The 27444-nt window shown below is 42.7% G+C and overlaps 1 protein-coding gene across 4 annotated transcripts in view; it reads right to left on the bottom strand.

Moving 5' to 3' along the window:
- Positions 1–27444, bottom strand: part of RAP1GDS1 (Rap1 GTPase-GDP dissociation stimulator 1) — an 88696-nt gene that overhangs the window by 43783 nt on the left and 17469 nt on the right. For 3 of the 4 annotated variants that reach the window (XM_063310827.1, XM_063310826.1, XM_063310829.1), the window contains exons 2-3: positions 13261–13371; positions 837–959 (exon numbers count right to left, since the gene is read on the bottom strand). In XM_063310827.1, the coding sequence (XP_063166897.1) occupies positions 837–959; positions 13261–13371 (234 nt within the window). The remainder of the gene's footprint in view (positions 1–836; positions 960–13260; positions 13372–27444) is intronic. The other variant, XM_063310828.1, reaches the window with a different exon arrangement.

The raw sequence follows: 27444 nt of genomic DNA on the forward strand, positions 1-27444 counted from the left end.
ATATGGCTAAATCTGAATCCAACCCATAGTAATTTGCTTCCTGAAAGAGCTTGGGGGATTTTCATTCTGAAGTATGACTATTGCTAGGCTTTGAATTTATACCTTGACACCAGAGTAGGATCTGTCAAGCAATAAATGTTCAATGCACTCTGCACGCAGAATGAAATGGTAATCTTTATAACCCTTACAAGCAACCCTCTGTAAAAGGTAGATTTTAAAGAATGTAATGAACATGCAGCTTGCATAAGGTTGTGAATCTTTTTTTATGGCCCTAAGAACTCCTAGGAGTCGTATTTTGGCCAGTGATTAATAGCAATACAATTTCCCATCATTTGGGGCTGGGAAAAAAATGAAAAAAGGAAAATCTGCATATGCCTTCTTTAGATTTAAAACATCAAAAACCATGATCAACTCCACCTCACATCCTTTACCTAGGGACAGTCTTGTCTTCACTCTGACATCATTACAATACTTTCCACATACCATGACTCTCAGCCACCATTTTTATTTAATGTGTGCTCAATGCTCATTCTTGCTACTAACACACATTTTTGAAAGTAAGTTCTTCCTTTTGTTTTAACTAACAAAAATACAGATGATTTTCTGCAACAATCAACAATATAAAAAGCATTGCAACTCCATGACTCTTTGATGGGACTAGTTACTGGATGACTAAAAAGCTAATATAACATAAAGGTAGAACTAAACAAAAACAGTGGAGAGAGAGAAATGGAAAATGTCCATAAAATGAAAACTTAAAGAAGTAAAACATACTGACAACGTGAGCTGCAAAACTGAAGATGTTCCAGCAAAAAAGGCTTTGTGGAAAACCTCACCATTTTTGGCTACTTCTGCTATGATGTTAGCTACTTTTGCAGTGCAGGAAGACTGCGGGGTCAATAGGCTTGCAAACACCTGGAGAATTCCACTTTTCTGGATTTTTTCACTTGTCTCAATATCTGAAAAGAAAGATATACAACATAAGATTTTGTAAAAGATCACTGTCAGCCTGTCAAGGGTTGTCCTCATCATGAAACAGACTCCACAAGAAGACCAGATCTAAGCTTTATTAAGAAAGGCTATATTAATACAAAGTGGCAAACCTGATTTGTGTTTTTCTTCCTCTCCCTCTTATAGTCCAGTGAGTGAGTGAGGAGCCAGCCTGAGTCTTTCCTGATACTATCTCCTTTCCTAGGGCTTAAGGAATGCTTCTGCTCTTTTTATGTAATGACTTCTGAATATTTCCCTTGAGACCATCTCCATGAGTCTCCACAATTACTGAATTCCTTCCCTCCCTCCCTCCCTTCCTACTCATCTACCTACCTATGTTTATACAGAATGCTACTTCATATATCCACCAGACTCTTTGTATCCCAACATCAGCTTCTCCAGAGAAAAGAGGGAGTGGTTTGTTTTTTTTATCAACACTTCCTTCAACCATTTTAATGAAAAGTACTAAGGATGGAGACTAAGACCTATCTGCAAAATGTGTACTATATTACTGAGCAACAGAACCTTATAGGAGAGGAAGTTTTCATACAAATTTAAATACTATAGACTAATATATAAAGATACAGTAAGCTTATTTTGAGGAAGCAATCTTGAGGAAAGCGTAAACTACATGGGAATATGGAGACAAGATCTACACAACTTTGATGGAGGTGTTAAGGGTATTGTGTTCCACTGTGTAACAGTAGCTCAATGGATTTTCATTGGTTTTATTGTTCTAACACTATCTCATATTTTAATTTGGTCAGAGTATGGCACACCAAGCTAGAAAAATAAATGAAACATTTCCATAAATATATCCATATATCTCAATAATAAAAAAAAGCCCTTCTCACCCCTATGGGTGGTATGTGTCTTCCTGAACCTCAGTTCCTCTACCAGAGGCCTGGGAGTTTGAGGGTTCTGTGCAGTATCTTAGCTGTTCCTAGCACTGCACTCTTCTGGACAGAGAGCTCTGATGTTGCTCCTGGGATCTGTTGGAGCCACTCTCCCAGCTTAGGAGTCACAGCCCCAAGTGCTCCTACCACCACTAGGACCACTTTGCCCTTCACTTTCCCCATTCCCTCTAGTTCCTCCTTCAGGTGCTGGTACTTTTCCAGCTTCTCATACTCCTTCTTCCTGATGTTGCTGTAACTTGGCACCGCTACATCTATCACCACCGCTGTCTTCTGGTCCTTGTCTATTACCACAGTGTCTGCTTGATTGGCCAGTACCTGCCTGTCTGTCTGGATCTGGAAGTCCCACAGGATCTTAGCCCTGTCATTCTCCATGACCTTCTGTGGAATCTCCCATCTGGACTTGGAAGGGTCTAGCCCATACGCTGTGCAGATGTTCCTGTACACAATGCCAGCTACTTGGTTGTGCCATTCAGTGTATGCTGTTCCTGCCTGCATCTTACACCCTGCCACTATGAGTTGGACTGTCTCTGATGCCTCTCTGCACAGTCTGCACCTTGAGTCCTGTCAAGTGGGGTAGACCCCTGCTTCTATGGATTGGGTGCTTAGTGCCTGTTCTTGCGCTACTATGATCAGTGCCTCAGTGCTGTCTTTTAGTCCAGCCCTTTCCAGCCACTGGTAGGATTTCCCAATGGCAGTGACCTCAGCTATCTGCCAGTGATACATCCCATGCAGGGTCTTGTCTTACCACAGCACTTCCTCTGCTTGATCTTTCTTCCATGTCTGCTGCTGCTTCAGGCATTCTCTCAGCAGCTCATCTTTAGGTGTCATCTTACTGATTTACTCCTGCATGCTCTGGGTCTCATCTAGGACAGTGGCTTTGAAACTCACCAGACCCTGCCTGCCCTCTTTCCAGCTGGTGTACAGACTCTGGGTGTTGGACTTGGGTTGAAAGCCTCCATACATTGTGAGGAGCTTCCGGGTCTTCACATCAGCAGCCTCCATGTCCTCCTTTGGCCAGCTCACTATACCAGCAGGGTATCTGATGACTGGCAGGGCATACATGTTAATGGCATGGATCTTGTTCTTCCCATTGAGACGGCTCTTCAGGACCTGTCTTATCCTTTGGTGGTACTTGGACGTTGCTGTCTTCCTTGCCTCCTCATCGTGGTTCCCACGTAACCATGGGATACCAAGGCACTTGTAGCTGGTCTGTATGTCTGCTACGTGGCCTGCTGGTAGTTCCACCCCATCACTCTTAATTACCTTACCTCTCTTTACTACCATCTGGCCACACTTCTCTAGTCCGAATGACATCCCAATGTCCTCACTATAGATCTGTGTCAGGTGAATCAGTGAGTCAATGTCTTGTTCACTCTTAGCATACTCTCAGGATGGAGGCTGAGTCTGAGGAAGATCAGCCAATTGCAGAAAAAGCGAGAGAGAGCCTTGAGCAGCAAGATCCAGAGCCACCGATTGAAGACAGACAGGAGGCAGATTCACCACCACCTATCGGTGTGGGAAAAAGGAGGCTGGAAAGGTGGGCTGAGTGGCGAGAGAAGCGATTGGCTGCTGTGTGAAAAAGGCGGGAAAGCCGAACATATAGAGTGCCAGAAGCCAGAACCAGTTGTCAGAGACAACCGTCCTCTCCTCCCTGCCTTGCCCACGGAATGCGCCGCCTCAGCCGACCTCCTTACCTTGTCTGCCGACCCCGAGCCTCCTGCCTCTGCTGCCTGCCCTGCTGCCATGCCTCCGCTTGCCTCAGAGCCTTGCCTTGCTACCGAGCTCCAACTTGCCTCAGAGCCCTGCCATGCTACCAAGCTCAACCTTGCCTGAGTCTTGCCTTGCTACTCTGTGACTCCAGCCTTCTAGTCCCGCCTTGCTTCGCCTTGCCATTCTCTGATTCCAGCCTTTCAGTCCAGCCTTGTTTCGCCTTGCCTTGCTACTTTGTGATTCCAGCCTTCCAGTTCTACCTGGTTTGCCTTGCCCTGCTGCTGTGTGAATTCCGGCTTCCCAGTCCAGTCCTGCTTTGCCTTGCCGGCCACCTTACTGACTTGGAAACCAGTTTATTCCTTATTGCCTTTTAGTTATTTAGTTTAACAATTTGCAAATTAAGAACTTTATTGCACCTCTTCCATGTCTAGTCGAATTGGTCAGGACACATACAGCTTGATATCATCCATGAAGAGGAGGTGGCTGATGGTAGTTCCATTCTTGTACTTGTATCCGTATCCAGTTCTTGTGATAATCTGGCTGGCGGGATTCAAGCCCATGCAGAACATCAGTGGGGACAATGCATCACTTGGTATATGCCACACTTGATGGCCACTTGTGCAAGCTGTCTTGAGTTGACTTCCAGTGTTGTCTTCCACAGTCCCATTGAATGGCTGGATAGCGTAGTGGTTAGAGCGCTGCCTTTGGAGCAGGAGACTGGGGTTCAAATCCTGGATGTACCTACCTTACCAGTAGGGATCCTTGGGCAAAGACCCCCTAATGCTTCACCTGCCTACCTCAAATATCACTCTCATTATTTGAACTAAGAGAGTCATACCAGCTTGGACATCGCCCAGATTAACAAGGTCCACATCAGATGTTGGGGAACCAGGGAAATCTGACGATAAATGGACTACTGGAACAAACCATACATGGACGAGAGAAGAGAACCTTCTCTCTCTCTCTCTCTATATATATATATATAAAGAGAGGATCAAATAATAAACAACTTCTGACACATTGTAGGCAGTTATTAGAGTTCTATTTTTCCAGTTCAAAAGAATCTGCCTTTAAATTAGATCTGGACCTAGTAGGTGGCGATAGAGGAACTTTTAACTTCTTGTCTGCTATTGTCCTGATTAAGATGATGGGGCTCATACTGGCAATTTGTACTGGAAAAAGGTGAGCCCAGTATAAAGCATATTGTCTCTCAACACTATCACAGAGAGGGTCATGACACTAATTTCAGAAAGAATTCCCTCACATCTCCAAAGCAAAATGGGACAAGCGTTCCAACCCTGTGCTTTCTGGTGAGGCCATGTAATCACCATCAAGTAATAGTTTAAATTTAAACTGCATGCCTTTTTAAAAGTCTCTTGGAGACTTACCCAGAGACCTATCCCCACAAATTTTCTCTTTGCTAAACATGAGTTCTAGAACTGAAGTACAGTGGCTCAACTGTGCTCTGCATCTGGTCCTGGAATGCCCTACATTATTATCTTTTGAGTACCAGTTAAATGCTTTCATTCTTCCAGGTCTTTTAATAAACAATATTGAATATCTTAATTTTTATGTTGCAACAGAACTTTTTAAATCAGACTAAGCTTGTTCTGTATGCTTTTATTGTTTTTTTTTTTTTAATTGTTTACTTTTTATAATATTAAACATTGCTTTGAAGGATGGCACACAAATGTATTAAACAATTACATAATACATGGCCTTATCTAAATCCCTAACTCTAATGGGATTTGCCATTCAACGTATCAGCGTGTGTTCAACTCAGCATTCTATTAAAAGGAAGCTAAGGCACACAGTCCCAGAACATCTCATTGTCCTCATGAGAAACTTATATACAGGTCAGGAAACCACAGTATGAACAGAACATGGTAAAACAGACTGGCCCCAAGTTGTCAAACATGTGCAACAAGGCTGTATCCTCTCCCTGTATTTATTCAATCTATATACTGACTATATATTAATGGAAGCTGGATTGGAAGATGACTGTGGTTTAAAAACTGAAGAAACATCAATAACCTGCACTATGCTGATGATACTACCCCGATAACCAAAAATGCATAGGATCTGCAAGCTCTAGTAATAAAAGTTAAGGAGCAAAGTGAAAAAAATGGGACTAAAATTAAATATAAAAATGACAAAACTAAGGACAATAGGTAGACAACCAGCCTTAGAATTGGCAATGAAGATATTAAAGTGGTAGATAGCTTCTGTGTTTTAGGATCAACTATCAACAGTAAAGGAACAAGCAGTCAAGAAATACGCCACAGACTAGCACTTGTTAGAGCACCCATGAAGGCCTTGGAAAAAATATTCAAATGATGTGATGTCTCTATACCCACAAAGATCAGAATCGTGCAAGTCATAGTATTCCCTGTGATACTTTATGGAAGTGAAAGTTGGACTTTGAAGAAGCAAGATTGGAAGAGTATTGACACTTTTGAACTTTGATGTTGGAGAAGACTCCTGAGAATACTGTGGACAGCCAAGAAAAGAAACAAATGTATCATCTAAGCAATCAATCCAGAGTTTTCACTTGTGGCACAAATGACCAGGCTCAAATTATCCTAGTTCGGACACATTATGGAAAGACCGAGCTTTCTAGTAAAGGCTCTAATGCTGGGAAAGGTGGAAGGAAAGAGAAGAGGATGACCAGCAGCAAGGTAGATTAGCTCAGTTACAGTGGCAATGTGTGCACCATTGGAAGATCTGAACAACCAGGTTATGGATAGATTATCATGGAGAAAATCTATCTATGTGATTGCTAGGAGTTGAATATGACTTGATGGCACATAATCAATCAATCAATCAATCAATCAATCAAAATCAAGGCACATAGTGTCTTCCAACCTATCACTGTAGAAGTACTAATAATCCTATTAGCTGGATCAACCATTACAGACACATATTTGAAGAGTGGTCAATGTATAAATAAATAAAGCATATGCATAAGTCTGGGGTCTCACAAGGTCACAGAATGATCTCATGAGTTTTCACATGACTTTACCATTCTACTGTTCTTATGAGATCTGAAAATCTTGTAAGATTAGGCCACTAGGCACTTCCAGTCACCATGTTGCTGACCCTTAGCCAAAGAGTATGTCCAATTGAAGACAAGTTTGAGTGAACACGTACCCAGTAACATTCCAGAAATATAAAGTCTATATGAAGCCTCCAATTCTAATCTCAAAGCCAGAAACTCAGTGAATGACTTTATATAAAGTATTGTCTCTCTGCCTTAGAACCTCCACTTCATTAATTTAAAGAAGCCAATATTGAAGGCTACTATAAGGACTGCAGAGATAAAATATATCTAACATTTTAAATCTAAAATATAAATAATGTTTATTTTTAACAGCCAGAGTAAAAATAGTATATCAGGGTACCTGTCTACCAGAACATCAAGAAATTATTTGAAAACAAAATTAGGAAGATTTTCTCTGTAAACATCATCTGCTGAAAAATATCTGAAAAATTGCTGGAAGCTAAGACTGCATCTAATCTATTCAAAAAAGAGGCATCCCCCCCAAAAAAGCTTTTGCAGATTCCAGGAAATATTAAGTGTGCTTTAAATAATACAACCTTTTTCCTAGACCTTTTTCCATTTTTCTACAAAGTCACGATCAATTTAACAGCTCTTTATTTTAAGTTACTATTGTTTGCTAACACAGCATCCATGTTATGACCAGGACATATATTTTCAGCTTTTTTGTGTGTGGGGTGTTTGTCAAAATTCTATCCAGTGCCATTGTTTTATTAAGTTCACTTCTGAAAGCAGTTGCCTAACCTTCTCTTATCAGCTGCAACATTGCTGGTGCTCTAGGTTTAATTAAGATTGGAGGAAAGGGAAATAGCCAACTCTTTCCTCATTAATCTGAAACTATCTGGCATAGTGATCGATATTTCTGCTTTTTAGCCAGCCTTGCAAATAGAGGTTCATCAACAGAATCTGGTCTGCCCAACAGTATCGCCTTTTGAATATACCCTCCATTTCAAATCATGTCACAAAAGTTGTGAATGCCTTATCATATGAGATGAAGAATATATAAACAAGCATGATTAGTCACATGCAATGTAACATAAAACAGCTTGCAGCCACTGCAAGAGATATGAACTTGAGATAGTAAGGTATCTAACTATCAGCATGTTGCCCTTTGAGTTCCCCTCCAGTACAATTCACTTTTAAGAGCCAAAAATTCTTCTATTACTTACTTTTCAATTTATATACTACCTTTCAACTGCTTTTTTACAACTAATAATGAAACAATAAATTCACCTGGAGAGAAGTAAACAACATCAAACCTGATGTACTCAAATAACCAGCAACATGAAATACATTTCCTTGACATAACAGAAGATACCACAGAAAGATATAATTTTGGTCTATTACTCTTTTCCCCAATTCTTGAAAGTGAATGAGACACTGCTAGGCTTTCTGGCCAAGTTATTATTTTGTTTAGTTGAAAACTGAACAAGTGAGGCCAGGCGATAATGCATTAAGACACTGTACTTAGAAGAAATTAAACGTGACTACAACTCTAAGCAGGAGAGAAGAAACGTTACAGTATGTTGTCGTAACTGTCACTTGCAGAAATTAAACATGCAATGCTTTCATTTCCAATACTAAAGATTCCCCAAACCTATACTATTTATCTAAATGCACAATCATCCAATGTCACTATGCTCTTCACTGAATAGTGTTTATGTTTAACACAACTAAAACTAAAGCATCTTAAAGCTGAGCGAGCTCTGGCAGAAAATTTCAGATAAGGGCCTTACCGATTTAGTAGATGTTGATCAGGTAAAATATTATAGAGTTTGAGCAAATATACCGTTTTCTCTTAATAAGCACTCTCAGGGTTATAAATGGAACTCTGAGTACAAAAAAACAGCAGGTTCTGGTCTTGAGGTACAATAAATGTAGCTTAAGAGATGAGGCAAAATGTCATTTTATATGTCCTAACAGCCAGGAACCACGCTGAGACAAGGAATGGGTCTCTAGTGCTTTATTACTGCTACTTTAGACAGAAAATCCTAACAAACTGAAGAAGCGTGGGAAAAACCCAGACAGATAAACCCCAAAAGTTAAGGCGGGTCTGATCTGTGTCTCTTTGAATGGCTGCTTAACTCCTCAGTACTACGCATGCGTTTTCCCCCCTGGATAGGGGCCCCCTCCTGCTCGCCATCAGTACTCATGACATTATAGAATAATCAATACTACATTCATTACTGCAACAGAGTCTAAAACTTGCAAGCATAGGAGTGTTTGTTTTGGTGGGGAGAGGCTAGAGAGAGTGATAACACTCAATCAGTCTAAGAATGTCTACTTTTGAGCCTGAAGTTAAGGTTGGATGTCCCCCTTCTGAAAGTTTCTTGCTGAGTTTTCTTTCTAACCCACAGCTTTTTTCTTAATGAAATCTGGTGATCATTTCTCTTGTCAAATCCATTGTCACAATATGGAAAAGCTTCCAAATGCTGAAATCAAGAGTGAAGTATTCAACTTAAATTGATTAAGAATGGATCAGAATCACCCTGAGGAATCGGGCCTCTGATAAAAGCTAACATGTATACTTTGCTCTGCAGCCCAATAATATGTTTTACATTAAAGCAAGCCTCTGCCCTGCTTCTTTGTAAAATTCAAGAACCATTTATATTCTTGCACTGTATGTATTATCTGTTTTCCTTCATGGTATTCAAGATTGGATGCAGAATTTTTCCTTCACCTTTACTTTTATCTTTACAACAATCTTGGAGAGAGAATAACTTGCCCAAGATCACTCATCCAGTGCCAATTTGAACTTAGTTCTCCCCAGTTCCAGTTTAACATTCGAAAACAGAGGTTGGCAACATGGTGTCTTCAGGCACCAGGACATCCATTACTCCCGCATGTCACCTGAGAATGAATACTCTCTCACACACACATACACAAGGACTTCTTCTGAAATTGACCAACAGCAAAGTTCTTCATGATCCTGCATGAGATTCATTGATTACAGATCTCATACTAGAATATCAATACCTTGTGATCCCAAATGACCTTTTAAGGGTGGGAGGGGTGTCTTTGAAGTGTTACACAAGCTTCCAGGATCTGAAAAATCTAACTACAACACTGCACTATGTTTTGATTTTATAAAGCTATTAGGATTATTCATAACGCTAATACTAAATTTTACATAACTATGTATAGGCCATGTGATTTTATAGAAGCTACCTTATTGAGAAGCTAGAGTCAAAGCTGACTTAACACTTCAAAGAAAGCCTTTCTGTACTGCTATAGAAAAAACCAGCCTCTAAAGAAAGTCCCTTCATTATCTTTAGTTCACTGTGAGTCATTCTTATATAAGCAAAGGTTGAAACTAGAAACTGTACACCACAAGCAAGTTGTAACATTAAGTAGACACACATTTTTATTTGATCAAAAGATCCTTCAGACTTAAATAAAGTCACAAGAGTTTTCCCCTATGTAAATGCAACTGGAAGTAGCCATGCAGGCAAAGCCAGTGATATGATTGTTTTCCATATTGGTATCAGCTGATCACAGCAGTATTTGTGCAAGACATAACACAGGAAGATACCTTGCTCCAAGTCAGACTGCTTCTTCAGCCAGTTCACTGAAACAAATATCAGGAGGTTCTCTGAACCCTGAGAATTGAGGGATCCATGGTATAAATCATATGATTTAAATCATTTTGTAACCCAAAATTCAAATTTGAATTAAGTTATTTGGAAGATTATTACCTAATAATCTGAGCAATCTGAATTAATATCTGGTAAAAGAGCAAAAGTTGTAACACATTTTTTAAAAAGGAGAAAATATGCTCTTCACCTTCTTTAGCAACCCAAGTATTAGTCTCCAAGACTACCTTTTATGTGTCTCTTGGGTGGTTCTATTTTTCCACCCCATTCAAACAGCTTACGAGATAATGAAATATAGACAGGCACATCTCAACAACCTCCTGCTCCTTTATGAACCTGAAGTCCTTCTTGCCTTTAAAGTTTTGTCATGTGGCAATCAGAGTATGCACATACATCACAAAAAACCCTTTCACAAAGGCCTGCAGGGTACCTGCTATTGCTCTTCAGCTCTTGAAATTTTCAATATTTCAATTTCCAAATGGATATGATCACCTACCTTTAGAGTTTTGCCATTTCACATTAGCTTACAATACCTCTATCCTTGCTAACCAAGTTTCAGACTTTGCTTTTCCATTGCCACAATATTTCCTTGTACAAACATTTTATACCTGAGACCACCCATTATGATCAGGATAGGAGTAACTATCCCTTTCTGATTACTTTTTGTAATGCAGAAAGTTATATTCTCAGAGAGTCACTATCACTCTCAGTACCTCCCATGGTATCTCTTAGGATTTCCCATGGTCATATTTATAAATGTCTTTGTGACTCTTTACTCTAGCAGACTTAACAAATCTATGGCTCAGGTCACTCAACCAGAAAACTGCTACTAAATTCAAACTTCCAGGATGATTTCTTCTGGGCTGTTGAGGGAAGGCAGTTTGCAAACATTTTGTCATTAGGGAGACTGCATCAGTCATTTTAAATCCTTACATTTCATACACATTTCAAATAGAAAATACAAGAGAATGAGAGTTTGAATCCTACACTCATCATTTTCAAAGTGGAAAACACTAATCTGTCTCTTGAATTATTTATGATAAACCTTCTCTTACAAAATATTTATTCACAGAACTTCAGTGTTAGATTTATGTCAGTTAGCTTAAACAATTTAAATTCAATTGGGACCAAGAACATCACCAAGTGGAAAGCAGAGGGTTTTAAGGGTTTTTTTTAAAATCCCCATTGCAAATATTTTAAATTGCTCATTTTTTTTTCCTAGCTCAGGGGAAGTATTTCATAAAAAGAAATTTATCTTCTAGTATCAAGTCTCTTATGACATACACAACCACCATCCAAAACACATCTGCTTAATTCAGATACAAATTTAATAAATTAACTAACTGAACCTCATGCAATTGATAAGCTACAACTTTGTTAGTCTAGTGAAATCTAAACATTTCAGGAAGGACATTTTAATTCTATGATACAATAGTCATAATAAAGCTTCCACAGATTGTTCTTAAGAGCTAGATCAAGGACACTGAATTACCATACGATTACAAATCAAAATAAACAAGTATTTTCTACACTGAAAGGTAACCCAGCCATAGTGCTCACATGGAGCGTTCTGTAGAGAAAAACCACGCTATCACAATATTGTGGAGGAGTTGGATTTCTGTAACTTAAATTCTAAATTCAAATTATAAACATAATGATCTGATGTGTTTTAAACAAAGATTCCCATGTATATCTTAAAGCTACATAATTAAATAATGAAGAATTACTGTCATATAAAAATAGACATCACTTATTAATATGCCATTAATAATAATATTAGGAGCATGAGCTTTTAATTTGTTAGCCAGAATATATTTTACTCTTTACATTACTCTTTATTGTAGCATATTTATTTTCTTTGGATTGACTGACTGATTATGCCACAGCGCCACAGAAACTCATGGCAGTTTACAACACAATTAAAACATTCACGGTATAACATAATATATAAGTAATAAAACATGCATGATGAGTAAGTATACATGTCCTGCCTTAGGAGATACAACAATTCATTGAAGCGTTTTCTTTCAAGGAACCCCTCCTAATCCACCAGTTATCTGTATCAAAACAAGGAGGAGTATCTTTTATTTTAAACAATTAAGTATTTTTATTTATTTGAAGAGCTAGGTGGACATGCTACTTTAAATTTATGGCATGAAGCTTCCATTTATTTATTTTGATTTCATAGCCCTCTTTGGGATTAATTAGGACACACTCTCTGGATATCAATTGCAGTATTTCTAATGGGAATGCTTGCTTTCTATATACCAGCTTGTGCTCTTCAGTTGACATCTGAGGCTGTTCTCTTTTATTTCCTGCCTTCTGAAATGAAGAAAAATGCTGGTGTTATGGAAACCCTCCCAAGGGAGGTGTGCTTGCCTCTACTGCCACTTACCTTTCTGTAACTGGGGGAGACTGATCTGTCAAAAAATACATTCAGTTCCCAAAGCTACTGCTGCTTGAATATGCTGTATTCAATGCTTATTTTTAGATTTAAGTTTTACCGTCCATTGTTTTACTGTCATATATTGGTTATATGTATCTATACACTCACAGATATACCTCTATGTTGTTCCTTCAGGACTAAAAATATGGAATATACTTATTTTATAGAAAATAAAACAGAAAGAGCTTAGCCTTTTCAAATAATTTTCATATTGAGCAGCTTAGTCAATCTTTCCTGAGAATATTTGGCTGGAATCTACTTTTTAATCTTTTCAGGAACAGTTCTTTTTGTTTCTTCACAATGTTTAGTTCCCTTATTTCTGCTATTGTTCGGTGTTTTTGTAGTATTTCTATTACTGCATTCTTTTTAAAATTCTTCCTCAGCAGAGAAATATTTTTTAAAATTCTGCATCAACTTCTGTGGTGCAAACAGTTATTGCATCAGTTCCATTTATAGTTTTACTTCCATTTGATACACTTATTGCTTCCATAATCATTTACTGACTGAATGTCATGGTATGAAATTGAACGGAACAATCAAACTTACTGTTCTGAGCCAGGGCTTGAAGGAGACAATCCAAACACCCCTCCAAGCTATCAGCTTTGCTGTCAACAGCTGTTATCTTCAGCTTCTTCAAGGCATCACTTAGATTATCTGCTTGGATAACACAAAGGAGAAAAGCAAATTCAGTGCCATGGGCTGTCAATCGTACCTTATGGAATTAAAGTACAAATCAGCAAAGATAAGGTGATGCCAAGAATGGTTGTGACAAGTCACCATAACTCTTTTCTCTCTCTTGTTCTCAAATGCAAGAAGGGCAAGAGGCTAAAAATGGAGGGTACTTCCAAAGCAGCCCTTTGGTTTCATACTATAGTGAAAATATTAAAAAAGCATTTATTTATTTACTTATTTTCTCTAAAAGGCACAAAGGGAGCCTCATATCACTTTGAGAGTAAGTAATTGGACTGGGGTCAGACTGTGATTTTGGCTGAGATGGGATTTCAACCCAAGTCTCCCCAATATGAGTCATTTCAGATTTTATTCCCTTCTGATTTTTCCAAATTGTTAATTATTATATGTATATCCCAATTTCCTTTTAGGAGCTCAAGACAGTACAGAGAGGGGGTCCTGCCTCATTTTATTCATATAACAACATTCTGTGAGGTAAACTGAGTTGAAAAATAGTAATTGGCTCTAAATTACACAAAAATTGCAAAGTCAAATATGAACTTGAATCTCTGTCTTGCTGATTTCAGTCCAATACTTACTTACTTACTCACTTTATTTATTTATTGAACTTCTCAACCACCCAGCTTGTATACAATGACTCTGGGCGGTTTACAACAAAAAATCACTACATCCTATTAATTCTCATGCAATTTCTTGAAACATCAGAGTAGAAGATGTCCTCTGATTCCAGAGGAATTGTACTGAATGAGCATTCATCTAATCCTCTGGCTTTGTGTAAAAGCACAAAGGTAACCAAGAAGACTATTTCACTCCCACATCCAGCTTCATCTATTGAAACATTTTTCATCCTCCCCTCCTAACCTACGATTAATACTAACTGTCCTTGCACTTTAGCACACATCTTGAACACTAACTCTGCCCACGCATACTTTTGTAGAGAAACAGGGATCAACTGTCAGTGCTTTTAGAGTTATCTACAGCAATTCTAAATCACAAGTGTGGTTTAAGCCATGAGAATGATAAGGATAACATGTTCCTATTGCTTAATTATATAATAGATTATATTGGGTTTGGGACATAAACAATCCAAAACTATGTATTTTTTGAGACTAATGCAATAGTGAAAAATTACAATATTGCATTCCAGTCTTCTATGCAACATTCAAGAAATCTGGAGCACATTTCTTAGGCTACATTACATAGAAAATATCTGATAATAATGAAATCCAATATTAAAATTAAAAAATTCTTGGGGATTTTTCCTTTTGATCATTAAGAAATGCTACATGGGAAAAGGTGTTTTGAAAAGCATCATACAATTTTTTTTAAATTAAAAAATGAGCTGAATATATAATGCTAATACAACTAAAAATAATCTAAACCATAATGTGGCTTGCCTAGCCTTGGCATAGTGCAATGTATGACTCCAGCCTAGGTGGTTCATGGTTTAATGTACCATGTGGATCAAGACACCACTAGAAATTTAACATTGCTACTGCATCTACAGATGTCATTATAAATTTCTCAAAATGTAAACTGTTGGATCTATGGGATTCCAAAAAAGACAGTATACAATCATTAACAGAAATAATTCCAGCTACCTTCCATGAATCTCATCTGGCACGATTCCTTTATGTTGCATGTTCATTGTTCATGTATCTTTGAATTTCTAATGGATTATAAAAATATGGCAAGCAGGATTTGGTTTTGGATAACCAAATTACTTACAAGAATTCACCACTGATAATTCACTGGTAAGTACTTATTATTTGAGGGAAAAATATCTCTGCTTGTTGACTTAACACAATGAGTATTTCTTTTCCTTTCAATTTCAATAGGACTTTCTTCCAAATAAGGACAGTTAGGATTACAGCCTTTGTAGGCATGGAATCTGAATTATTCCTTGTGTCTTTTTAGAATGACTAGACCACATGTAAAGTTAGTCACCAACTGGCAAAGGGAGAAAAAAATTAAACTGCAGCTGTTAGCACTTTTTATGTTTCTTGAATAAATAGAATGTATAACAAACAGTGTTCCTATTTCCAGCCGTGCTTTACCCGGACCATTAATGTAAAACCACAGGAAACCCCGACTTGAAACCAGTCATCTGGCCTTTTGTTTCATCACTGGAACATCAGAGTATTTTTAAAAAATAACTATTCCTTCCTACAATGTTCTTTCATTATCTAATGAGTTAACAAACTGTGTAAGATTATGCAAATCTCCTGGTAGATTTTACAACTAATTACCAAGGGTTTTTAATACCCTGTGGTCCAACAGCAGTACAAAAAGCCTCCGCCAACTTTCCTATATTAGGCTATTGATGTCAAGAAAAGTCTGAGGATATTTGGAAAGATTTGTGTACAGGTTTCCTTTCTAGTACTAAGAACAATTTCCTACCTTGAGCATCTGCTCAGAATCACCTTGAACCATAATTTCAAGTACACATGAAATGCTATCTTGCATTTGATTAGGGGGATCTGGCAAGCCTTAAATCTGAGTATCTTCATGTAACTTACTTTCTTCTCTGTTTCCTAAACACCCCATAAGCAGTCATATAACAATATACAGTAAAACCAAGATCAACAATGGACTGTTCTTCTTTCATTAAATGTAACAAAATTGCAGGTACTTTGCTGATTAAAACTGTCAAGTATACGTCCATTTGCTTTTATTAAGAAAAACAACTTTGTTTCATCATGAGAAAAGAATTTTCATCATTGTTACACATTCAGAAATAACTCAGCATGCAATCTCATTTCATATCATTCACTAACACTAAGAATATTTCTTTGGCAATCTATGTAGATTCCCCGTATTGTAAAATGAAATGTTCATATTGCAGAGAAGGAGAATTATTCCTTTAATAAATACAAACACATACAATTTATAAAAACACCAACATACAGAAAAAAAAAGGCTTATATTAATTCCCTTATGTAAAAACAACTGTCTGGATTGTATACATAAAAAACAACTCTTCAACAGTTTGGATTTTATCCTTATTCTCTAGAAGAACTGAAAGATGATTCCAAGTAGATCTTAATACAGCCATGTACTCCTGCCACACGTCCAAAGTGTTGGTTATCACAAGGATTTTTATTCTGGTATCCAGCCCAGCATATTTACCAAAGAGGCCCTTAACAGATGTTTGAAAAATTAAGTCTTACCCAAGCAAGTCCCTCTAGAAAACTTTTTTATAAGAATTTTATTAGATTTAAGACAAAAACTACAAAAAAGAAAAAAAACTACAAAAAGAAAAAACTAAAAAAGAGTGAAAACACAAGAGAAATTAAAAAAAAATTACAAGAAGAGGTGACTTCCAACTTTTAACAGCAAGGATATACAACAAATCTTCCATAATCAATCCCTTACTCTGTATTAAACCAAAGTCGCATTATTTCTATAAATCATTCCACTGGCACATTATAAAATCACTAAATACAGTTGCTCCATCCCCTTATATTAAAAGAAAAAGAAGAAATACTGTGTGTATGTGTGTTTGTGTATACACACACACATACATAAACACACACGCCTCCTAAACAACTCATTTATTTCCTTCCTACCACTATACTATACATTTCTGCCATTATAATTAATAATACAACAATTATGATAATCTTAAGCAATAAACCAAGCATTTATTATTATACCTTATTCATCTTAATCCAAATCGTTAAAGATGAACAAAGTCAATTCAGCCCTAGGAGCAATCCAGATAAATATTCTTGAGCCCTGACCTCACTTCAAAATAAACCAGAGCATTTACATATTCCCACAACACACACACAGCCTTTTTCATAAAGAAATCAGACAACCCAACTGCCCCCCTTAAGAACTCCGACTTCTCAACAAAAAGCCTCCTATCATAATAACCCCTTCTTTTCCATAACATTCCATCAGCAATTCACTTATGGTTTGCAATTCAATCTGTCCCTTTAATTTCTTCAACTTGACTATCTGATCTTCATCCAGCATTTCAACAGAAGCCCCGATCTCTCTATTAGAAGAGACATTTCTGTCGGTTAAGTTCTTCAATTTCTTCCACAACATCCCCAACCAGATGACATATTTTAGACCTCATATTTTCCACCTGAATGCTTTGCATAAAAGCATTCATGTCCTGAATGCTTTGCATAAAAACTTGACAGAAATCAGAAAGGATCTGTTTAAAGTCACGATGAAAATCCAAGAAAGTCTGCTTGAAATCCTCCACGTCTCACGCAGTAGATTATGGAGCCTCCTAGGTACTTAACCAGTGAAAGTGGGAGAGAATAGAAAAATTCCAAAACATGTTTACATAAGTGAAAGTATGATAACAGGCAGTTCCCCAGGGAAAATAGCAACAGAAAGCTGAAAGTTCAAAACAGCAGATTCAACATGTAGGAAAATGCTAAAATCTTCAAATTTAGTATAAAATAATAGCAGGGAGACAATTAAGTACTCTCAACCTTCCTTAATACTTGGATGGGAAGCAAAATCCAAAATTTAAAAAGAATTTTTTAAAAGAAATTAATCACAAAAATAATAAGCACCAACAGAATGCATTTCTCCTTGCTGTAGAAAGCCTCTCTTAGTGTACAGAAACTTAAAAGAAAAACAAATTGGGTGATTTAGAAATGGGGTGGCTGGTCTTAATGTCCCTTTAAGGCTATAGCACGGCTTGGAAATGGTGATGCACCAGCCTCCCAGCTGCTCTTACCAGTTGATCGCAAATGCTATTTGCAATTTTATGGCTCCAAGCAGCCAGAAAACAAATGGGGTAATTCCGAGTGTTTTCCTCTCTCTAGGAAAACACTTCTGGGCTTCAGGAAAAACCGCCTGAGCCTGAAAACTGCCACATTGTCAGTTCTGCTCATGGAGCCCACGAGCACAGCTGTTCAGACCACCATGTTCCCACCGGAAGCCCCTCTAGAAAACATTTTTATGGCGCCTCAAGGACAGTATGCAAGCATCAGTGAACTAGAGCTGATGAAATAAGCCTTTTAATTGCTGAAACCACACCCATTCCCATTTCAGAGATGACTGTGAGATTAGTTTGAGAAAAATGTAAGTATTTACTTAGATATTTGTTGGTGTTTGAGCATTAGTATTTTCTCTCCTCCTGCTTGATCAACTACTTATCTTTCTGCTTATTAATATTTCAATATGTTTTAATGCACCAAATCTGCTCATTGCTCTTCTAACCAATTACCAGATATAACTAGCAGATTACCAGTCAACAGTGAATTCCAGAAACCACTCTAGATGCTATAATTTGTATGAAGTACTGTAAATGTAAGATGACTAATTCATGTATGAGTAACTGCGATCACATCTGCTTTCTCTGTATAGGCAATACATCCTAAAGACAGAGCATCGCCTGTGATAATACTGTTAATTAACAAAACAAGCAGACATTTCCGTTGGTACATTCTTAAAGTTCCTTGACAATGGGCCACAAAAACAATATTTGTATTAAAATCAAATTTAGATTTTTATCCAAAACCACAATTTTTGTTCAGTCAAATTCAACTAGAGAAAGGCTGAATTATTGATGATTTCAGCTCTATGCACATAGAGTGATTTCTGAAATGTTAGCAACATTGCCAACCTATTGTTTTGCAGTTATTTTTCACGATTGGATGGTCGGGTCAGCTTCTAAATTGGATGGTCGGGTCAGCTTGCGGAAATGCTTGGGAGTTAAACCATCTGTTGCTGGTGGACTTGTTACTTATTTTCAGTGCTGGCACCTGTTTGGGGTACTTCTATCACTTTCCAATGTTACATTGGTGCCTGAAAGTTAATGCACCATTGAATCCATTATAATTTAAAGAAATGTTCCTCAACCTGATGTCCTCTAAATGTGTAGGAATTTTGGAAACCTACACATCTGGAAGGTGCCAGCTTTATAAAGATGAACTTAGAAAGTCTAAGCTAAAACACAAACCACATGTAATATCCAATTGTGTGTAATAATTTTTCCAGCATTCAGGATGATTTTACATAGCTTGTGAAAACAAAACAAAACAAATCACATTATGGTTTAGTTTAATTTGTAGGAGCCACTTTGTATAGCTTAGCATTTTATCTGTATTTAGTCCTTGATTGTCATGCGCTGCCTACCTCTGAATAACGTTCAGACACTGGTTTGCAAAGCAGGCTCTGGTTTATTTCAGGGTAGGTACAACGTTGGTAGAAAAAAGCTGAGAGTGACAGGAGCGCGCCGGTGCGGGGTTTAAATACCCCGCGCCGGTCAGCGCCCCCTCGCTCTCGGTCACGTCACCCCCCTTTGTCCCATGCGTTGCCCTGCCATTGGTTGAGGGTTTCCAGGATCGCCCATCCTCAGGTTTTCATTCTTCTGCTGATTGCTTTCAGCTGGGCGATCCCCGTTGTATTGCCGCTGATGGCTTGGGTGGCTCCGTGATCCGTTTAGCTATTGTTTGTTAGCCGTTAGTCGTTGTGGGTTGATGGCTACTTAACTTGTACCCCTTCACCTATTTCCTTGTCATTGTCATGAGTGCCATTGCGCTGATGACTTTAGCTCAACGGCACTCATGACATACTGCCCCCTTTCCGAATAGTGTTCTCCCCCGGGTTTCTGGGTTTTCCCCATAGAGCTGTCAAAAGGCCCTTTTTTTTTTTTTTTTTTCCAAAGTTCCCGCCGGAGTAGTTGTCGCCCCTCCCTTTGCTCCTCCCTCTACCACGTGCCTTCCCAGGGTGTGTCCATGGTGCGCACGCTCGGGTTCTGACCTGGCGTGCGCATGTTCCAGCCACACCCTGTTTGTTTGGCTCAGTTCGGCGAGGCGAGAGGCGTGGCTGGTCGGGTGCTTCTCAGCTCCAGGTAGGGCCCTTCTTTTCTTAGAGTGCGTCGCCTTTGTTGTGTCTCTTGGGCGTTGCCCCCAGGTTGCCCTGTTGACTTGCTTGCCACTCCCCCGCGGCCGGGGGGCGGGGGGAGGGTGCTGGCGATCGTTTGTCACCACCCCGTGGGCCCGGGGCGGGGGGAGTGAGTCCCGGGGGGGGGAAGGTCCACCCAAGTCGCGGGCTTGGGGGGGGCCCTTTCCCTTGGGGCACGGGAGGCGGGGGGAGGCCTGCGGGGGGGGGTTTGGTTTTGCTGACCTTGGTTGCGGTTTGTCGGGGTATGCCCGGTGAAATGCTCTGGTCAGGTCAGGCGCGTTAACGTTGTGCGCCGCCACCCATTCCGGGTGGGGGAAGTGTTTCCACCTGACCAGATAGTGTAGGGTTCCTCGTTGCTTGCGGGAGTCGAGGATGTCCCTTATCTCGAAGTGGTGTTGCCCGTCGATCATGAGCGGTGCGGGCTGTGGCGTGCTTGGGTGCCATCGGGAGGTGGTTGCCGGTTTTAGGAGGCTGGTGTGGAACACCGGGTGGAGCCTCCGGAGGTTGTGTGGCAGGTCCAGGCGTATTGCTACCGGGTTCACTATTTGCGTGACTCGGAACGGCCCGATGTACTTAGGCCCCAGTTTTTTCGAGGGTTGGGTTGACTTTAGGAACTTGGTGGAGAGATAGGCCATATCCCCCGCCTGGAACGTCGGTTGTAGGCGCCGGTGCTTGTCGGCCTGCTCTTTGTAAGCAGCCTGTGCCTCCTTTAGCGCCGCCGTGATTACTGGCCATGCTTCCGCGATCTTCCGTCCCCAGTCGCTGGCGTCCACCTGGGGTTCCGGTAGCTCCGGGATGGGGACGAAGTCGCGCCCCGAGACTACTTCGAACGGGGTTTTCCCCGTGCTCGTGTGGACGGCGTTATTGTATGCGACTTCGGCGAACGGGAGCAGTTCAGCCCAGTCGTCTTGGTGGTAGTTCGTATATGATCGTATAAATTGCTCTAAGGTGGCATTAAGAACCTCAGTGGCTCCGTCCGTCTGCGGATGCCAAGCCGTAGATAGGGCCTGTTGGGTCCCCGTCAGCTTCAGGAAGGCCCGCCAGAATTTGGAGGTGAACTGTGTGCCCCTGTCGGTCACCACACGTGCGGGACATCCGTGTAGCCTGTACACGTGGATGAGGAAGAGTTTGGCTAGTTGTTGTGAGGATGGGACCGACGTGCAGGGGATGAAGTGGGCCTGCTTTGAGAAGTAGTCCTTCACCACCCAAATAGCCGTTTTCTTCTGGCTGGGTGGGAGGTCCACTATAAAATCCATAGAGATTTCCTCCCATGGGCGGGAGGGTTCTGCCACCCGTTGCAGTAGCCCCGCGGGTTTGCCTGGTGCCCGTTTGGCCCTAGCGCACGTTGGGCAGGACGCCACGTAGGTTTTTACGTCCCGCCTGAGCGCGGGCCACCAGAATTGGCGCCGTGTGAGGTGTAGGGTCTTGAGGAACCCAAAGTGTCCCGCTTGCTTGGCGTCGTGTGACCTATGCAAGATCGCCTGGCGTTGCGAGTCCGGGACGTAGATTCTGCCTTCCCCCCATGCTAGGTCTTGCGCCATCGTTACCTTGTCGGGGTTTGCCAGGAACCAGGGGTCGGTTTTGAGGGCGGCGGCGAGGTCCTTGCGCATTCCCCCTGGTAGTTGCGGTTGGCTTCTTTCCGTCGCCGGTTGTCCCGCCGTCGGCTGCGCCGTAGCGTCGAGCTGCCTCCGTGCGCCGCTTCGGGTGGTCACGGCCATCCCCAGTTGCGAGGCGGATAGGACCGTCCCAATGGTGTCTGGGGCGGGCTCTTCGTCTTGGGGCAGCCGGGAGAGGGCGTCGGCCAGGAAGTTCTTCTTGCCCGGCATGAACTTCAGTTGGAAATCAAAGCGGCTGAAGAATTGGGCCCATCGGACCTGTTTTGGGCTAAGGCGTCTAGGCGTTCGTAGGGCCTCGAGGTTCCGGTGGTCCGTCCAGACCTCGAATGGTTGGGTGGCTCCCTCGAGTAGGTGTCGCCACGTCTCTAGTGCCGATTTCACCGCGAAGGCTTCTTTCTCCCAGACGTGCCATCGCCTCTCTGTCTCGGAGAACTTCCTTGACAGGTAGGCGCATGGTTTCAGGAGCCCCGTGGAGTCTTTTTGTAGCAGGATGGCTCCCAGGGAGAAGTCTGAGGCGTCGGCTTGGACCACGAACGGCCGTTCTGGGTCCGGGTGCGCGAGGATTGGCTCCGTCGTGAACAGCGCTTTCAGCTTGTCGAATGCGGTCTGGCACGCGGGAGTCCAATTCAGCACTGTGCCTGGGTTCTTGGCGCGTCGGGTGTCCCCCACCCCTTTGGTTTTGAGGAGGTCCGTTAAGGGGAGGGCTATCTCAGCGAACCCCCGGGCGAATGACCTGTAGAAATTCGCGAATCCCAGGAAGCTCTGTAGTTGCCGTCTGTTGCGGGGCCGCTCCCAGTTTAGCACCGCTTCGACTTTTGCGGGGTCCATTTCGATGCCGTCCCCGGAGATTCGATACCCCAAATAGTCTAGGCGCTCTTTGTGAAACTCGCACTTTGTAGGCTTTGCATAGAGCTGCGCCCTTCTGAGCTTGTCGAGGACTTGCCTGACTAAGGTTACGTGTTCCTCGTGCGTTTTTGTGTAAATGAGGACGTCGTCGATGTAGACCAGGACCCCTTTAAACAGATGTTCATGCAGTACCTCATTGATGAGCTGCATGAACACCCCAGGGGCCCCCGCGAGTCCGAAGGGCAGTACCTTGTACTGGAACGCGCCTAGGGGGCAGTTAAACGCCGTCTTCCATTCGTCCCCCTCCCTGATTCGGATGCGATAGTACGCCTCGCGAAGGTCCAATTTGGAAAAGACTTTGCCCGTGGACAGGTGGGCGAGCATGTCCTTCACCAGGGGTAAGGGGTATTTGTTGGACAGGGAAGCCGCGTTTAGGCCCCGGTAGTCGGTGCAGAGCCGTAGGGTCCCGTCTTTCTTCTCCCGGAATAAGACGGGGGCTCCGACCGGTGAGCATGCTGGCTCTATGAATCCCCTGTCTAGGTTTTTATCGATGAACTCCCGGAGGGTTGCCATCTCCTTCGGGGTCATCGAATAAATCTTTGGTCTAGGTAAGGGGACGTCGGGCAGTAGGTCAATCCGGCAATCCGTCTTGCGGTGGGGGGGTAGTTGGTCGGCTTCTGCCTCTCCGAAGACTTCGGAGAAGTCGGCGTATTGTTCTGGTAGGTCTGCTGTGGTAGTGGCATTGTCTTGTGTGGTCGCCTCCGCTCGTCCTACCGTGGGGTTGCTTTTGCCAGCTGGTACTGGTGCTCGATACTCGCCGTCGCCGAATGTGAAGGTGCGGGTCGCCCAGTTGATCCGCGGGTTGTTTTTCGCGAGCCATGGCATCCCCAGGACTGCAATGGGCCGTCCGATGGGCGTGACTACGAACGCTGTGCGCTCGGTGTGAGTGCCCATTTGCAGGGTGACCGGCTCGGTTTGTAGCGTGGCTGGTTTCCCTCCCGCTGTAGAGCCGTCCAGCTGGTGGAATGCCAGCGGCGTGGGGAGGGGGAAGCAGCGGAGGTCGAGTTTGGCGACTAGGTCGGGGTGGATGAGGTTTTTTGAGCACCCCGAGTCCACTAGTGCCGCGGCCGTGGTGGCTCCGTTGCCGGCAGAGAGTTGAATTGCTGCCAATATTACGGAGCTTTTGTCGTTTCGTTGAGGTGGTCCGCGTTGTTGTCCCACCGCCTGCCTCGCCACGCGTCTCAGAGCAAGCGGGGAGCATTTCCCGCCGGCTGGTCGGGGTCGGTATTGTCCTCTTCCCCCCAGTAAGCGTCCCAGCCCTCTTCCGGTGTCGCTGTGGCCACGGTCATTCGGCGGTGAGGGGGCGGCCCCGGGTTGGGTGGTTTGGGGCTAATTTTCGGGGCGGGCTTGGGCGCGCTGGTCGGCGGTCGGTTGGCGAAGCAATCCGCCGTCTTGTGCCCTAATTTGCCACACCTCCCGCAGGGCTCCCGGTTGAACTTCTTTTTTGGGTATATGGGGCCGGCCATCCCCCCGTGTGGTGCGGGTACCTTTTTCCCGACATAGTTTGTGTCTTCCGTGGTTGTCATCAGGAAGGTGCGGTGCGCGTGTTCGGCTTTCCCCGCGAGGTGGATCCACCCGTGTAACGTTTCTGGGTCGTCGCGGTAGAGGGCCCATTGGAGAACGTCGCGGTTGAGCCCCCTTTTGAAGATTTCCAGCAGGGTGGTCTCAGACCAGTCGCAGACCTTTCCCGCGAGGGCTTTGAACTCCAGGGCGTAGTCAGGGACCGTGCGTGTGCCCTGTTTAAGTCTCTGGAGTGCGCTTTTCGCCCGTACTTTAGCTAGGGGGTCTTCGAAGTAGGTTTTCATCTCTTTGATGAAAGCAGGGAAGGTGGCGAGGGCGGGGGAGCTGGACTCGTACAGTTGGACGTACCAGTCCGCCGCCCTGTCTTGGAGTTTGATTGCCACGGCGGCGATCTTGTCGGCCTCGGAGTCATAGGAGTGTCCGTGCCTCCCCATGAACTCCCTAGCGTTGGTCACGAAAAACGAGAGTTTTGAGGGGGTCCCATCGAAGAAGATGGGGAAGTCCTTTGGGGCCCGGGCGTTTTGTGCGGCCCCGCCTCTCGCTTCCCGGGGTGTGGTGTCGGCCGCCTGTGCTGTCTGCTGGCTCTCCGCTGGCCCGTGTGGGTTCGGTGCTTCGCTCGGGGTGTGGGCTTGTGCGGGGACGTCGTTGGGTGGCGCGGGGGGCATGAGCGCCTGGAGCATGGTCCGGAGTTCCGTCAGCTGAGCCCGCATGGCCGCGAGTTCAGCTCGTGCCTCCTCGTCCACAGCCCGCGCCGCCGCTGGGGCCGGTTCCGTTGGCGCGTCCTCGGGGGTGGGTTGCCGGTGGGGTTCATCGTCCCTCCGCCGCGGGTCCGCTTCCTCCTCCGTCTGATGGGTGTCTCCGTCGTCCTCCTCCGTGTCGAGCATCGTGGGGCTGTCGCTCCACGCCCGTTGCTGGGGTGCGATGTGGGGCGCGGGGTCCTCCGCTGGTTTCGGAAGTCGTGCTGCTCCCTCCCGCGGTCGGGTTGCCTCCGTCGCCATCTCCCCTTGGGGTTGGAGCTGAGGCTCGGGTCGGGTGGGGTGGGCGTCCATGGCTCCGGGAGTCCGCGGTGCCTCTGGCCTCGGTCGGTCCTCCTCTGTCTCTTGCCGCGCGGCTCGCCCTCCTTGCCCGCGTCGTTCCGGCCTCATCTTGCTGGTCTTCTCGCCGTCTACTCCTCCCGCGGCTCGTTGTCGTCCGGTGGGGCTCGGCGAGGCTGAGTTTATGACTCTCAGCTTTATGTCATGCGCTGCCTACCTCTGAATAACGTTCAGACACTGGTTTGCAAAGCAGGCTCTGGTTTATTTCAGGGTAGGTACAACGTTGGTAGAAAAAAGCTGAGAGTGACAGGAGCGCGCCGGTGCGGGGTTTAAATACCCCGCGCCGGTCAGCGCCCCCTCGCTCTCGGTCACGTCACCCCCCTTTGTCCCATGCGTTGCCCTGCCATTGGTTGAGGGTTTCCAGGATCGCCCATCCTCAGGTTTTCATTCTTCTGCTGATTGCTTTCAGCTGGGCGATCCCCGTTGTATTGCCGCTGATGGCTTGGGTGGCTCCGTGATCCGTTTAGCTATTGTTTGTTAGCCGTTAGTCGTTGTGGGTTGATGGCTACTTAACTTGTACCCCTTCACCTATTTCCTTGTCATTGTCATGAGTGCCATTGCGCTGATGACTTTAGCTCAACGGCACTCATGACATTGATGTTCAATGACCTGTATTTAAACAAACCAAAGTTCACTCTAATGAATAAACTAGTTCTTTTTTCCTTGTCTTCTTTTATTAAGCAACTTCAGTGATGGATAATATTATGACCAACAGAAGAACCACATTGTGAACAGAGTGAGTGCTTCTAAACTCTTTCCATTCCTTCAATAAGTATTCTATGCCCTCCCTGTTCTCCCTGGTGGACACAACAGAGAGATAAATAGAGTTACTTCTTTAAAAAAATAATGCAATATGCAATAATTTTAGACAGAAATGTATTTATGTAACAGATATCCTTGGGTTCCTCTATCAAGGTCTTCACTCTCCTTTCCAGACAGTTTATGTTCTTAGAAATGTCAAGATAATGTTCCAGTCTGATTTCTGAATTCAGAAGCAATATAGCTATATCTGGCTTGGCTTTATCTGACAAGTTGACTGTTGTGAATTCTTGCTTAAGCAAACTGGAAAGTTTTAAAAAAGATTGGGATGTCAAAATGTATCAGTGTTGTCAGTTACAAAATTAATTCCCCTTTTCAAATAATAAACCTGAAAAAATTAAAAATCTATAAGCTTAATATGCTAATTTCTATTTGCTTTTTAAAATCAGCCATAGAATAATATAAGAAATACAGTTTTCATTTTTATTTACATTTCTCTCATTTATAAGCCCAACAAGGCATCACTGTCTCATTTATCTTCATGGACCCCTATGAAACAAAGTAAACTAAGACTGAGTGACTTCTATAAAATCATCCAGCAAGCTTCTTGACTGAATAATCAGAAAACACATACCCTCATAAGAAACACATCTATATAATGAAATGTCAGGGTTAATTTCAATTTAATTTAATTTAATTTAATAAAGATTATAGATCTTTATTTAAAAATGCCAAAAAGTGGTTTTAGGGGACAATCAACAAGAACATGGTATAACTAATGGATAACAAAGATGGAGACAAGGTAATAAGAATACATAATAACCAATTCTTACCCAAAGGAATTGCCTTCCTTTTCCATTAAAAATATTTTTGTTTTGTACTAATGAGAAACAAAACCAGATTGGATGTAGAAATGCAGAAGCCAAAGTCTGGTTTCACAGCAGGACATTCTCCTTTCCCATTCCTACTGTATCTTTTTCCAAATGGTTATTCTTGAAAGTCTTGTGATAATACATTTACAGGACTAGACTTTAAGCAACATTCATGAGTATCAGAAAACCTTCAAGAATAGGAAACTTTGATAGGGCTACAGTTGGAAGGCAGAATTATGTACCTTTGGGTGGAATTCAATATTATCCAAGAGGCTCTGAAGATCCCAGCTAAGAAGTTTTTAAACTTGACTTGATCACACTTTAAAAGACTCATTCAGACTTAATTTTACAATACACTTTAGAGTTAATGGAACAAACTTGGGTTTGGGACAG

Source organism: Candoia aspera, chromosome 8, assembly GCF_035149785.1.
Source record: "Candoia aspera isolate rCanAsp1 chromosome 8, rCanAsp1.hap2, whole genome shotgun sequence".
Classification (NCBI taxonomy): domain Eukaryota; kingdom Metazoa; phylum Chordata; class Lepidosauria; order Squamata; family Boidae; genus Candoia; species Candoia aspera.